The following is a 14,762-nucleotide window of genomic DNA, read 5'->3' on the forward strand; positions in this document are numbered from 1 at the left end:
TGTTCTAGGATATCAGGACAGTTTTCCTGCATAATTTCCTCTAATATTATGTCCAGGCTTTTTCTTTTCTTGTGGTCTTCTGGTAGTCCAATGATTCTTAAATTGTCTCTTCTTGAACAATTTTCTAAATCGTCTGTTTTGTGAATGAGATCTTTCACATTTTCCTCAAAATTTTCATTCTTTTTGTTTTGTTTTATAGTGTCCTGCTGCCTTGTGAGGTCACTTAATTCCAGTTGTTGTATTCTGGTTCTTAAAGATTGGATTTCATCTCTGGCTTTTTGGTCATCCTTTTCCTTCTGGTCTGATTTCCTTTGAAGATTGTCTTTCATCCTCTTTACTTCGTCTTTCAACTCCTTTGCCTCATCTTTCATCTCCATTTTCCACCTGGTTGATTTTGGCTTTCAAGACACTATTTTCTCATTTTAGTTCAAGTGCCTCTGTTTCCAGATGACTTATCTTAATTTTTAAGTTCTTTTCCCAATTGTCTTCAGCCTCTCTTAGATGTGTTTTGAGTTCTTCCATAGCCTGTATCCAATTCACTTGGATTTCTGATTTATCGTTTGCTGATCTCTCCCCTTCTGTTTCATTTGCTTAGTAGAAACTGTCTATTGTAGTTTCTTTCTTCTTTTTCTGTTGTTTGCTCAAATTCCCCCCTTATTTACTCCCCATATTTGTCTGTTTCTTGTTCCTCTCATTTTTTTGTTTTTTGGGGGCTTCTATCAGTCTCTTGGAGCTTTGACAGAAGATCTCTTGGTGTAGTCTCCGGGGGAGGGTTGTTGGGGGTTTGAGCTTCCCTGTCCTCTGGAGGCTTTTGATAGGATTAAGTTTGGCTTAGTTGGGCTGTGTGTGCTCTGTGTCCTAAACTTCCTGGAAGGCTGGAGCAAATATGGAGGATCTCCAAAGCTCTGGCCAGGCTGCCAGATCTATGCTCCCTCTCTGGCTCCTTCCCTGCTGTCTGTGTTGGATGCTCTGAACTGGCCAGACCTGCTCTCAAGATTTGCCCTTCAGACCAGCACCTTTGCCTGGTTAGAAGTTCCTGCTGCTCTTGGAATCTCAGTGCCTTGGGTGGGATGGGGGAATGGGTCCTGGAATGTTCCTTCTGTCTTCCCCTTAAACTCAGTGTTCTCGGATTCCAGCTTTTGGGGGGGGGGGAGACATACCTTTTGCATTAAGTCCAGCAGAAGGGTTCCTTGGCTCTGTCTTGTTGTTAAGTTTGGTTTTTAGTCCCCTAGGAGCATTCAGTTTGGGATTGGTAAGGAAGGGTTTTCAGATGTCTGAACTTCTGCTCCTTCTAGGCTGCCATCTTGACACTGCCTCCTGAAATACTTTTTAAAGATTGTTTTGAAAGAATTGTCAGTGTGGTTTCAGCTTTGCTGCTATTAAGCCACCCTCTTAGCTCAGGCTCTAAGCTTTACTGCTGTTATTACCATATATAAATAACTTAGAGGAAAGATCAGAGACAGGGATTCAATTCATACATAAATGCCCCACACATATATCTTTTTGACGTCTTTTATTCCATTGTATAGAAGTGAATAATTCTATGATCTAAATAAAATAAGACCCTCATTAAGATATATCAGTAGCTGATAAGTGGCTCAATTGATAGAGAGTCAGTCTTAGAGATGAGAGAGTCTGGCTTTATGTGGCCTCAGATAATACCTAAATGAGTGACCCTGGGCAAGTCATTTAACTGCAATTACCTAGCCCTTATTGTTCTTCCTTGGAATCAATATACAGTATTGATTCTGAGATAGAAGGTAAAGGGTTTTTGTTAAAGATATATAAATAAAAATAATGTTTTAAAAAAAGGTATATCAATATAGAATCTTCAGTTAGCAAAAGAGAAGTCAGCCAATCTGACTACTCTTCAATATCTTTTGCTAGGTGATCATCCAGGTTTTTTACCTCTACCATGAATTAGAGATTCATCTAGTTTTTATTCATTGTATTTTTTTTCCATTGGGGCTTTATTTTGGTAATTCAGGTAGTTTAGGTAAAAGTATATTTGACTTGTACTCAGTATTATAAAAGTGTTAAAAACTGTTTTCTTCATTTATTCCATAGTGGATGGCATGGATGTATGTAATATGGGTAAATGTAATAGGCATTGCAAGTAATAGGCATATTCACTAGGGCAAAAAAAAAAAGCACACGCTTTTAGGCTTTTCCGAAATAAATAAAATAACTTTCTTGGTGTCACAAAAGTAAAGAACATTTTTTTTTTCCAATCTGGTCTCCAAGTAAAGGATATTACTTCTTTTCTCATATTTGCAGTTGGTGGTAAACTCCAAACTTGCTGAATATTTGGTACTAGATCAAATAAAACATCTCCAACATTTTTGACTAAGGCAATGGGATACCTCTTGGGATACCAGGCGATAAAAATGATTTCTTGGAGTAATTGTTTTTCTCCCATATGTTGAAAGACATTCCCCTAGATCTTCTGCCCTGAGTGCTTTTCTCTTCCCTCTCTATGATTTCCTTTAGTGATTTCATTGGCTCATGACTTCAGTTATTAAAATTTGTCTCTGTGCAAATTCCTCTCAAATTAAAATATCTATTTGTAGTTGCTCTTCTGATCTCCTTTTCCATATCACTGACAGCTGGTCAATGATACCGACAAGTATCTAAAAATCAACATGTCTGAAATGGAATTATCTTGCTTCCTATATCCGCCAAATTTTCTAATTTGTATTGTGAGCTCCACTACCCTTCTGTTTATCTTGGTCACAATATCAGTCATCACCTTCTCTTTAGCCCTTTTAAATAATCAGTTATCATGTCTCCACAATATCTCCTATTTCCCACCTTCTCTATATAAATAAGGCCATCATGAGAAAACATATGTATTAGCATTTTTGAAATTTTAAATCACTATATAAATGTTAGTTATTTTTTTGATTAATATTTTTATTATTGCTACTGTTTTATTTGTATTTTTTACTCTAATTCATGCCCTGTTCACCTCTCATCTGAATTAGAAGAAAGGAACTATTTCTTTTTATTTCTTTATTTTTGTATCCTTAGCATGTAATAAAAATCTGCCAGTTATTTAATAAATGCCTATTGATTTGTTGGTTGATATTAATTATAACAAGAGTTACCTAACTGGATACCTAGCTTTTCTTTTTTTTTCTGTACATGTGGAGAGACATCATACCCCTGCTGTCTGACAGAGTCACAGCTTGGGGAAATGGAGACTGCAAAGCAGTCCCCAGAAAATAAGGCACACACTTAACCCCTTTCTGTGTGACTTCTCCCACTAACATTCCTTACTAATGAAATTATGATTATTGTTCTCTCCCTAATACAGGAGAAATAATATGAGAGCAAATACTGATAGGGTTAACACACATATATCCCACTTTAATCCCCCCAGATTATTACCTTAAAAGATTATATTCACAGAATTAAAACCCAAAGATTATTACCCATTACCCTCCCCCCCTTTCCCTCTCCATAAAGTTACATTCACTTCCATTACAAGCCAGGAAAGCCAAGAATATAAATCAGCTTCAAGCCTAGGTCTACAGGACACACTCCACTGATTTGTTACATAACAACCAAGAAACCTTGCCAAGTACCTGAATCAAGCACAAGAAATATGCAACTTGGAAATTGAGGAAAATCTCAATTTTGGTCTGTTTTAAATTACCCTTTAACCCTGTATCTAGCTATGAAATGTTTTAGTAATTGTGATTGATTATGAAAGCTGACTAAAAGTAACAATGATTCCTCCTAACTGGTCAATCCCTAGGTCAGGTGGGACTAACCTCCAGATTGCCCTACTCATGTCACTTATCTCAATCTTTGTTGTAGCAACAATGTTTCATTGACTATCTACTTAGGCTTTGTCTCTGTTGTTAGGTTCTATGGAAACGTGTATGTTGAAAAATGATTGTGTGCCAGATAAGCATGTACTCACTGAACCTATAAAATAAACCAATCTCTGTGCCACGGCAGATCATTGTGTGATGCCTGACATGGATTGAAAATACAGGTGCCTCTTATCATTTATCTGACTGAATTACCACACTCTAGACAGAAGGACCTCCTCCTCTGAGAAACTGCTGGCTTGGCTTTCAAAGTATACATCTACAAAAAAATTTCATCTTCCTAAAGAATAAGTCCAACCCTAACTATCTCTCCCAAGGTCCTCCATTGACTTTCAGTTGCCTACAGAATAAAGATTTTAAAAATTACATTTATGAAGGGCAGTTAAAGCTCCTCATGGACTGGTTCAATACAACCTTTCCAGCCTTATTAATACATCTTTTAGTTTACTTTAGTTTCCAGGAAAACTGGCCTGCTTAATTCCTGTAAGCAGCTTCTTGAATCTAATGCTTGTGCAAGCTTTCCTAAATATCTAGCATCCAGTCCATCTCTACCCCAACCTCATCTTTTCCTATCTTCCTTCAAGACTTACTTCATAGACCTTCAAGTGACATCACCTATGAAAATTCATTCTTAATTCCCTTCATTGGCAGTCCTTTCTCCTTTCTTTTCAAATTAGCCTGTATGTCCTATGTTTGCATATTGTCTAGCCCTACTCCAGTAAAATTTAACTTCCTTGAGGGCAAGGATTATTTTTCATGTTTGCCTTTGCATCTACAAGGACCAGAACCTATCATAGAATTTGAAATCTGCCCTTCATTCTCTTTTTGATTACAGAAGAGGAAAGGAGAGTATGTATATAGAATTGAGATTTTTCTAACCAGAAGCTGAATTAAGTAAATTCATCAAATTCTTGCCTGTAATATTATGTTTTATTATGATTATTATTCTTGATAAGCCTGTGGATTTCATCAGCTTCCAACTTTTATGAGGACTGTTCTGTATCTTCTAACAATCAAATAGAAGCTCTATCATTTTCATTCATAAGACATTTGGAATGCCACATCATGTGTTAGTTTCTGTACTAAAGTGAAAATTCTGCCTGAGGGAACTCAGTGCTAAAAGCGGTCCTGAGATCATAAGCAGAGAATTCATAATCAGTGAATGCATTTGCATGGATTGATTTGATTAGATTCTTTAAAGTGTGAGAGGAATATGAGTAATTTGGCCATGCCTTTAGGCAAATTATAAGGGGAATTATGTAGAAGGAATAATGAAAGTTTAATTCCTTCTGTGAAATGAAAACTGAGCAACACAAGTTGAGACATCTCTAACTTATTTAACTTATTTCTATCTCCAGGTCAGTGTTAAGGTAAGTCCTATTAAGCTTTTTTTTTTCTTGAAAGAATGTCTCTCTTGAAATAGGCATGGAGTTGGAAGGTATCTAAAGTAAAATTTTATACTTATTTTATAACTTTCAAAAGCAAACATGATTGTTGAATTTAGCTCTCGAAAATTATATGTCTTCTAACTATTGAGTTCCTAAACATGAAGTATTTGGAAAGTTGTACTTAATTTGGTGAAGAAAGTTTTAAGAATTAGTTCTTTACAGAATGTATTTTTTTTTCTGGGACAGGCCCTAGAGAAAGATAATAAGTTAGGCCCAAAACTGAAAAAGGAGGGTGAAAGTATGGAGCCAGAGTAGATTTATGTTAAAATTGTGCAATGTTTTTAATGATACCAAGTTTCCCCTTGTGACAGTTTTTTTTTTTTTGTTTATTTTGTTGCAAATATTGTCCTGGATATATGACTGCAAATCTAAAGGCTATTTCTTTAGGTCAGTTTTAAAAAATTTGTATGAGGTTCAGGTCCCATATTGACAAATAAAGGAGATTGGACTGAATTATCTCTCATGTCTCTTCTATATCTAAAACTGGGATAATTTGAACTCAATTTCCTCCTTTAAGTCTGTGAAAAGGAAATTCTTTGTTCTCTTTGTCTATTCTGAGTTTATACTTGTAAAAAGGGAATCCTTTATTCTCTTTGCCTAGTTGGAGTTAACACTTTGGTTAACTCCTACTTTAACTCTCCTTTGTCTACCTTTTGATTGAATAAATATAAGTTTGAACTAGGTGGAGGAGTTCACAAACCACTTAGAGAATTCACACCCTCATAAACTCAGTCAGGAAACTGTGAACCCTTTTGATGAAAATTCACACCTCTAGAAGGTGAGAAGTGGATCCCACAGACACTGCCCCCTTGGGCAGTGCTGGGCAACTTGGAAGCTGTAATTGGCCCCTGTGAAGAGGGGAAGGGACACTATAAAAAGCTCTGAATTTATGGGGCTGAAGAGGTAAGCTTCAAGGAAGTTCAACTTCAAGAAGGAAGTCAGCTTTCAGAAGGAGTTTGGCTCAAGGAAAAAAGTCAGCCTCAGGAGTCACCTTCATGTTGAGTCATTATCTTGACCTGTCTCTTGAAGGGAACTTGGATAAGTAAATAATTGGCTTTCTCTTCCTGTCTTCTGGAAAGTGTTTAATTCTAGTTGAAGGTCAAAAAGTCCTGGCTGAATCAAGCAACAGAGCAATATTTATTTTTTTTAATATTATTTTATTTGGTCGTTTTCATACATTATTCACTGGAAACAAAGATCGTTTTCTTTTCCTCCCCCCCCCCCCTGCCTTTCCCTCTCCCATAGCCGACGCATGATTCCACTGGTTATCACATGTGTTCTTGACTCGAACCCATTTCCCTGTTGTTGGAGTTTGCATTATAGTGTTCATTTAGAGTCTCCTCAGTCTTATCTCCTCCAACCCTGAACAGAGCAATATTTAGTTAGGCTAAAATATATTCTCTATCTTTTGTATTTCTCTACTTTCACTCTTTCTCCCTCTTTTATAAATAAAAGCTATTAAAGGTCATTTCAACTTTGAGCAATAATATTTTGAATCTGCGACCACAATTTTTTATAATTTTCATATATTTAAGTCAAATCATCAATTTTTAATCCCTACAATTCCAAGATAAAATAGTATGTAATAACTGTAAAATTAGGACAACTAGGTGGATAAAGTGATAGTGGATAAAGCATCAAGACTAAAGACAGGAAACTAAATTTCCTTAGTTCAAATATGGCTTCAGATGCTTCCTGGCTGTGGGACCCTGAGCAAATCATATAATCTCTAACTGCCTGAGAAAAAGGATCCACTGGATCCACTGGAGAAGGAAATGGCAAACCACTCCAGCATACTTACCAAGAAAACCCCATAAATAGCTCTGTTCCAGGGGTCACAAAGAGTTGAAAATAAAGGAATGGCTAAATTGAATAAATAACAACTAGAAAACATTAGTGCTAAATTCCCAATAAATATATTCAGATTTACATAATGGAAAGTAAAGTATGTGTGCTCTTCTAACAAATCATTTTGAACCAGGTTAAAGATATTGCAGTCATATTGTGGTTACTCAGACCATTTGGAGATTCTCATTTTGGAAATCTTCAGAATCCACTGTCTATAATTTGAAGCATATTCATTGGTGGTAAATAGAAGTGCTTTGAATCACAAACCTCATTTTCAGTAATATACCGTCATTTAAGATATTCATATCAAGTTAACATCAATACTTCTATGATCTGTGATCTCATCTATTGGGTAACCTTGATTTCCCCCACTGCTATTGCCTTCCCTCCGAGTTTTCCTTCTATTTACACTTTGCATAGCTTGTATTGGGTCAGGGGTACTGTTATTGGCTTTCTTTGTTTAACACAGTATGTTTGACATAAGGTAAATGTGTGATAAATGCTTGTTGACTGACAGAATTATTAAACTTATTACATTATAGTATAATTATTATGTATTTCATCTTTTTATATATTTAGACCTTATATTCATATAATATATCATGCTACTTAATATAATATAATATATAACTATTATATTATAATATGACCTCATTAATAGACTTATTAAGTATAATCACCTAACATTTCCTGTCTTCTGCCAAATTTTGTGATTTTAAAATTTGTTGTACTTCTCCTATATGTCTCCTCTATACAGACACCACCCTATCTTAGGCTTTCCTTTCCTCTTGTTTGGACTTTTGTGATAGTCTTTTAATCAGTCTATTTATATAACATGTCTCCCCACTACTATCTATCCTCTACTTGGAATTTTCCTATAGCACAGATCAGAATGTTACCCCTTTCCCAAAACTTAATAAACTCCCGTAGCTCCCTATTACCTAAGACAAAATATTAAATCCTAGAAAAATTTTCACAACATGCTCTTTCTTACCTGTCCAGTCTCTTTAGTCTTATGTTACCCTCCATGCATTCCAGACTACCTGCTGTCCTTACATCTCCCATTAAATCTCCTAACTCCATGAATTTGCAATGACTGCCACAATATTTGGAAGGTTGTTTTGTTTTGTTTTTCTTCACTTTTGCCTCTTGGCTTCCCATTTTCAGTGGGAAGCCTTTCCTCCCATCTCTACCATTACCCCAGACCTTTTATCTGAGATTAACTTCCATTTGTGCACTATTACTAGTATCACTCCTCAATTATAGACCCAATTCACTGTCTGCTTTCCAAGCCCATCCCAAATCAATGTGCCAATGGACTAATTCAGTCACCTAGCCAAGAAATTGAATGTTATTGTATGAACAATTCATTTAGGGGGAAGGGAGAAAAAGAAAAAAACATTTATAAAGCACCTACTATACGCCAGGCACTAAGCTAAGATCTTTACAGACATTCTCTCATTTGATATTTATAACAACTATGTGAAGTGTCCTCTGTCATATCTTCATTTTATAGTTGAGGAAACTGAGGAAGACTAAGGTTAATGGAATTATTCAAAGTGATACAGTTTTTAAGCCTATCTGATGCTAGACTTGAACTTGGGCCCTTCTGAACTTCAGGCTGTGTTCTTTCTAGTGTACCTCCTAGTTGCTTCTTATAAAAATAATTATGTATGAATTATTTGGCTGATCATTTTATATCTTACTGAAAAGGGCCTCACAAATTTTTTTCTTAATGTTTAAAGTTTAAATCTCAACTTGGACATTTAACTAGCTATGTGACCTTGAGAAAGTGACTTCCCTTTCAGAAGTTCAATGAGCTCCAGTTTCTAATAGGAAGCATAATCCAGAAAGAATCCAGGACTGTGAGCCAGGGACCTTGGGTTCAAACCACAGCTGTGTCATTTTGTCCCAGTGGTACCTGGCACAAGTCACTAGTCCTTAAAGAGCCCGTTTCCTTATCTGTAAAATGAAAATTTGGACTAGATGACCTCTAATATCTTTTCCAGCTCTTAAAAGAAATTTCTATTCATTCTTTGACCTTAAAGTCAACAGAGTATTAGTCTTCTTCCAGACATACTTTATTATGAAGGCAAACACTTTTGGCAAGTAGTCCCCCTGTTTAATACCTTCTTTGGCATTAATAGAAGATTATTAAACATAATTATATCTGTGATTATATTTATCAACAATCCTCTATGATCTTGATGTATGCATGAGAAAATCTTAAAGGAGTAGCCTTAGAGCTGATTTTTGTCCTGATCCAAATTTTTTTTGCTATCAACAAAGAATAAACACAGTGCTTTCCTCTGTTCTTTGCCTTCTTAAGTCAACTCTGTAACTGCAAAAGCACAGTCAGCAATTGAGAATAATTTCCCAAACAAAGCCTTCCTTATTCCTTTTCATATTTTCATCAAGGATACTTTAAAAATATGAATGTGAATCCTACTTAAAAAGATTTTGCACAAGTAATAAAATAGGTATCTATTTTGACAGTTATTGATGTTTCCAGTCACTTTCATTATTAAATATTATCTATGATTTTTTAATTATTACTATTGTTAGCTATATTCCATATCCTATGACATTTTGTTAACTGTTTCCTCCATATTTTTAGGATTATATTACCACCATCATGACTTTTCTTGGTGTATACTTCATTTGATCTAAATTCATTAGTCCCTCTGTCCCTTTTTTACATTTTAATTAATTTTCCCCTTATCAAGTATTTCTTTTTTTTTTTACTATTAGATTCTCTCCATAATAGAGGAAAAAACCAACATTGTAACAAATAAGGATATTGAAATAGAGTAAATTCTCTTATTGCTTCTGAATTTATAATTCATTTGTGATATCATAGAATGGAGGTAAGGACATTCAGTTCTTTGGGTACTCACCAGGGAAAGTCATGATTAGCAGTGATAAACAGGGCGACAATCATATTTTCAAAAGGCACAAGAAGAAGCTAGGTTGCTCAGAGGATAGAGAACCTGAATTCAAATCTGCCCTCAGATACTTCCTAGCTGGGTGACCCTGGACAAATCATTTAACCCAATTGCCTATCCGTCATTGCTCTTCTGCCTTGGAATTGAAGCTTAGGATTTATTCTAAGACAGAAGGTAAATGTTTAAAAAAACAAATAAATAAATAAATAAAGCACAGAAGATACAAAGACAAGCAGAGAAAAGTGTACAGAGGCAGATGGCAAGAGGGAGATAGGTAGCAGTGGGAATGAGGAGAGAATTATTCATGTAGCCATAGATTGGAGTTTGGAGCATCAGGCATGGGGCTGTTGGAAAGGGGTAGGAGTTTGAGGTCTCACTTTTATAGAGGTTTTTTTGAGAAATGGACCAACTCCTCTCTGGGCCTCCTTCAGGTTAGTTCATTAACATATGCAAATGATCTAGGACCAAAAAAGACTCCAACAGCAGCACCTAGAAGGCTTTTGCTGATTCAGGATGTATTATAAGGATGTAAATTTTGATTAATAGATGATATAATTTGTAGATTATGCTATTTAATCTTTGGGAGAGTTTGTACTTACCTTCCAAGTTCTTCCAAGTTGCAATCTTATTTTCTGCTATCGACCCTACTGATAAACTGACCATATTGACTAGAAAAATGCCAGTAGTCATGGAGATTAGCACAATATTCAATTTTAAAACAAGTTCAATCCAAAAATCTGCTTCTGATTTTACAATCCGTCTATCACCATACTATCAGGAGGCAAGTATCATAATTCACCATTATTATTCTAACAACATTATTGACTATTGGCTTGATCAAGTATTAATAAAAATTGTTCACGTTTATCATATTATTATCAAGGTCATGGGAATAGTCTCCTAATTTTGTTCACTTCCATCTTCATCTGTTGATACATTTTCTCAACTTTCTCTGAAACTCTCACCTGCATAGTATAATAGTGCTCCATTCTATTCAATTATTATCACTTTACCCATTTGCTAATTGAGGAACACTCCTTTAGTTTAATGGTTTTTTTCCCTACATAAAGAGCTAATATAAGTATTCTTAAATTAATTGGAGCTCTTCCTCTTTGTTTGCTCTCTTTGGAGTCCTTTTTCCTTCCCTAACCTTGTGGTCAATCTACTATTCATAAGACCCACTGTATATACTCAGGATGATACTCAGAAAATAGACTCAATCTATTCCAGGGGTTATATTCAATGTCTTTTCAGTATGACAGACGCTGCCAAAGTTTAAAATCCACTGTTGAGAAACCAGGGTCAATTTCATGCCCTGATGAAATATCTAAAGGATATTCACACAGGTATTTCTATCAAAAGACTGAGTAAAAGACATAATCATGTGCTTTTGTAATGAGAATGAACTGCTCAATATACTATATAATAAATGAAAATTATGTGATAATTAAATTTGCTAGCCTGAATTAAACTCGTTGTTGATGCATGAAATTTAATTTACTTTACTTTATCCAATATGTATTTTTTATTGCAGGTGATTATGTAGTCATGACTATTTACTTTGATTTGAGCAGAAGAATGGGCTACTTCACTATTCAGACATATATTCCCTGTATCCTAACAGTCGTTTTATCCTGGGTGTCCTTTTGGATTAAAAAGGATGCCACACCAGCAAGAACAGCCTTAGGTGAGATTCTAAACATCTTTGTTTATGTTATTTTATGTTATTTGAATAGAAAGAAAGAGGATAGAAAATCTTTCCTTTGAAGGGAAACAATTTAAAAATAAATTAAGTCAATTTTGTAGACTCTAGTCCATAATTAATATTTTTATGTCTGGGTCAATAGTCTACACTCTACACTGTTCCTTTATATACTTGAAATACCCAGCACTTCTGTTAAGATGGAACAAGAAATCCTGGAATGGTATCAAAAGATGCTTAAAATGAATGCCTTTCATTTCATTTCTTCAAATAGAATGTCTGTGTCTTGGTGGGCTTAGAAATGTCACTTAATTTACCTAGTTGCAAGTTATCCATTTGTTTATTTGGACACATAGGGCTTGATGCAAATTCTTATTGATTAAAAAGCTAATATAGTTAAAGTAATTTCTAATAAAGAAAAATGTTTGTTTAATGTAAAAGTACCAAGAAAGATATAATGGTCACTATTTTTAAGAATAATCATATAGTATCAATTAGCCTCAGACTATAGAAATGAACTTTAACATAGAGTTTAGATTATACAATTGTAGAATTTTACAACATTCTACTCCATAAATTAAATCAGGTATTTTCATGATGGTGAGGATTTTTTCTTGCATTTTGATATGAGAGAGAATTTTTCCCCTTAGATTTTTCCAAATTACCTTCTCTTTGCTTTCTATAAAGAATACAATTCACTGATGTGTACTTTAAGTCAAAAACTCAATCTAAATTTCTCATTTGATAGAATATCCCTCTGCTGTGTAACGGAAAATGTTAACAATTTTTTTCCATGTTAAATTAATAGTAACTACATTATCATCCAGAGCCTTTTTTTCCTCTCAAACTTGGAAAGTTTTACTAATAAGCAATAATCATATGATAAGCAATCATGTGATACTATAAGAAAAATATATATCAATACTTTAAAGGTAATATAAGTAAACTTTATTACTTATATATAAATTGATAGCAAATAATGGTATGATAATAATAGCTAGCATTTATATAGCACTTTAAGGTTTGATATCCAGATCCATATACATATAACCTTTCAAAACTTAAAATGCTATGTAAATGTTAGCTGTTGCTATTTCATTATTTGCTATATATCTCTTATGTATAAGTAATCAAAATTATTTCAAATAATTTTTCATCTGAGGTTAATCATTTGGTTCATTTAACTCTGAACTTCAATAACTTAGTGAATTGTGATTTTATGAGATCGACAAATATTCTTCAGGGCACTGGACAAAGCTGTTAAGATCCTATTAACATGAAAGGAATCTTCCAGAGATGAAAATTAGTGGAAGAGATTCACAACATGCCATACTGCCTTGGATCTTCATTTATTATCATTTATGTTCCCAAATAAAGAGTGGAACCCAAGATTGGATATAGTGTTTTTTCAAGTAAATACATAATAAAACCAAAAACTCAAGACAGTGGTTTGGGAAATAAAAAATTCAAGGCATGCTGAAACACAACAAAATGTAACATAGATCCATTCATCTAATGTATTTTATATAAATCCTCCAAATTCTTCTTTTTTATGGGTGGATGGATATGATTTCACCTGGGGGACCAACTCCCTACTCATGGAAATCACTCCTACTCATGCAGATTAGTAACTTCTGGTCTTAGAGAATTCAGTGCATAGTACAGTACCTGCATGTACATAATAGGCATTTAACAAATTTGGGCTCACCCTTTGTTCAATTGAAGAAGAAATTGCCTGGAGAGCTGAGAATTTAAGTAACTTGTAGATGTTATAGAGATAGTATGTATTATGAGTCACATCTTTATGGTTTAGTAAAAAAGAACATGGGCTCTATAATCAGTTCCTCTAAGTTCAAAATATACCTTTGATACTCATTCCTGTTGTAACCTTAGACAAATCTTTAACAATCTTTAGGACTCAATTTTCTTATGTGTAAAATGAGGCATACGATCTGAATATATTCCACAATGCTTTCTAGTTTAGATGCATAATTCTATAATATGTTCTCCCTGACTACACAACCAACACTATATCCAAGAGTGAACGAATAAAAACATTTACTAAGTGCATAATGTATGATGTGAGAAAATTCATTAAAGGTAAACTAAGGTACATGCTCCAAGCAGAATCAGCTTGTTAATAGAAACACCTAAACACTTAAAACTATTAACAAAGTGGGTCAGATTGGCTACCTTAGCAAGGCCAATGATCCCAATAAGTAGGGGGGACCCTGTTTATAGATGTATAATAAAGGAGGAGGTTTGGGTATTTGGGGAACATTACAATTGGCTATCCTAAGAAAAGTAGGTTGGTATTAAGGTTTGGCTAGTTATACCTCTTCTCTGAAAATTAAGGAATGCTATCTGTTTGGCGGGATTCATTTGTCTCTTAGAATATTGACGAGGAGATCAGTAACACCAGATTTGCTGTCCCAATGAGGGAGATCAAACATTCCCTAAATGCACAAGGACAAGGACAAGCAAGCACAGTTAACATCTCCTTTGGAGGGTAGCACCAAGTTAAGTTAAGCAGGGGCTTCTGGAACTTCCCAGATGTCCCAGGGGTTAATTGCATGAATGATAACTTTTCCTTTTCAATCACAGCTTGAAGGGAAAAATACATTCTTGAACTTAACTTGAGAACTGAGGAATACAGAATGGAGTCAGTTACCAAATAGAATCAATTATTAAATGATGCAGAATAATTTTAATTTCCTCAGTAACAAGGACTATGATAAGCAAATATAAGGAGGAAATATAAGGAGGGGAGAAAAATATATCCCTGCTCACAGAACTAATACTTTAATTGAGGGACACAACATATATAAAATAATTTAACTACCAGGTGAATAGAAGGACCTTAAGAATTCAGTGTCAGGATGGATGGCAAAGCCAAAGAGTCATTAAAGTATATCAAGGCTCCTCTATCTCCTTAGTAAGCTGGTAGTTAGATAAGTCCTTACTGATCCAAACCAGCAAT

General features: G+C 34.6%; 1 protein-coding gene across 2 annotated transcripts in view; it reads left to right on the forward strand.

The window, feature by feature from the left end:
* GABRG3 (gamma-aminobutyric acid type A receptor subunit gamma3) overlaps positions 1 to 14,762 on the forward strand; it is a 926,944-nt gene that overhangs the window by 889,764 nt on the left and 22,418 nt on the right. For both annotated transcript variants that reach the window (XM_056807076.1, XM_056807075.1), the window contains one exon: positions 11,615 to 11,767. In XM_056807076.1, coding sequence (XP_056663054.1) covers positions 11,615 to 11,767 — 153 coding nt within the window. The remainder of the gene's footprint in view (positions 1 to 11,614; positions 11,768 to 14,762) is intronic.

This window comes from Monodelphis domestica, chromosome 8 (genome assembly GCF_027887165.1).
Source record: "Monodelphis domestica isolate mMonDom1 chromosome 8, mMonDom1.pri, whole genome shotgun sequence".
Taxonomy (NCBI): domain Eukaryota; kingdom Metazoa; phylum Chordata; class Mammalia; order Didelphimorphia; family Didelphidae; genus Monodelphis; species Monodelphis domestica.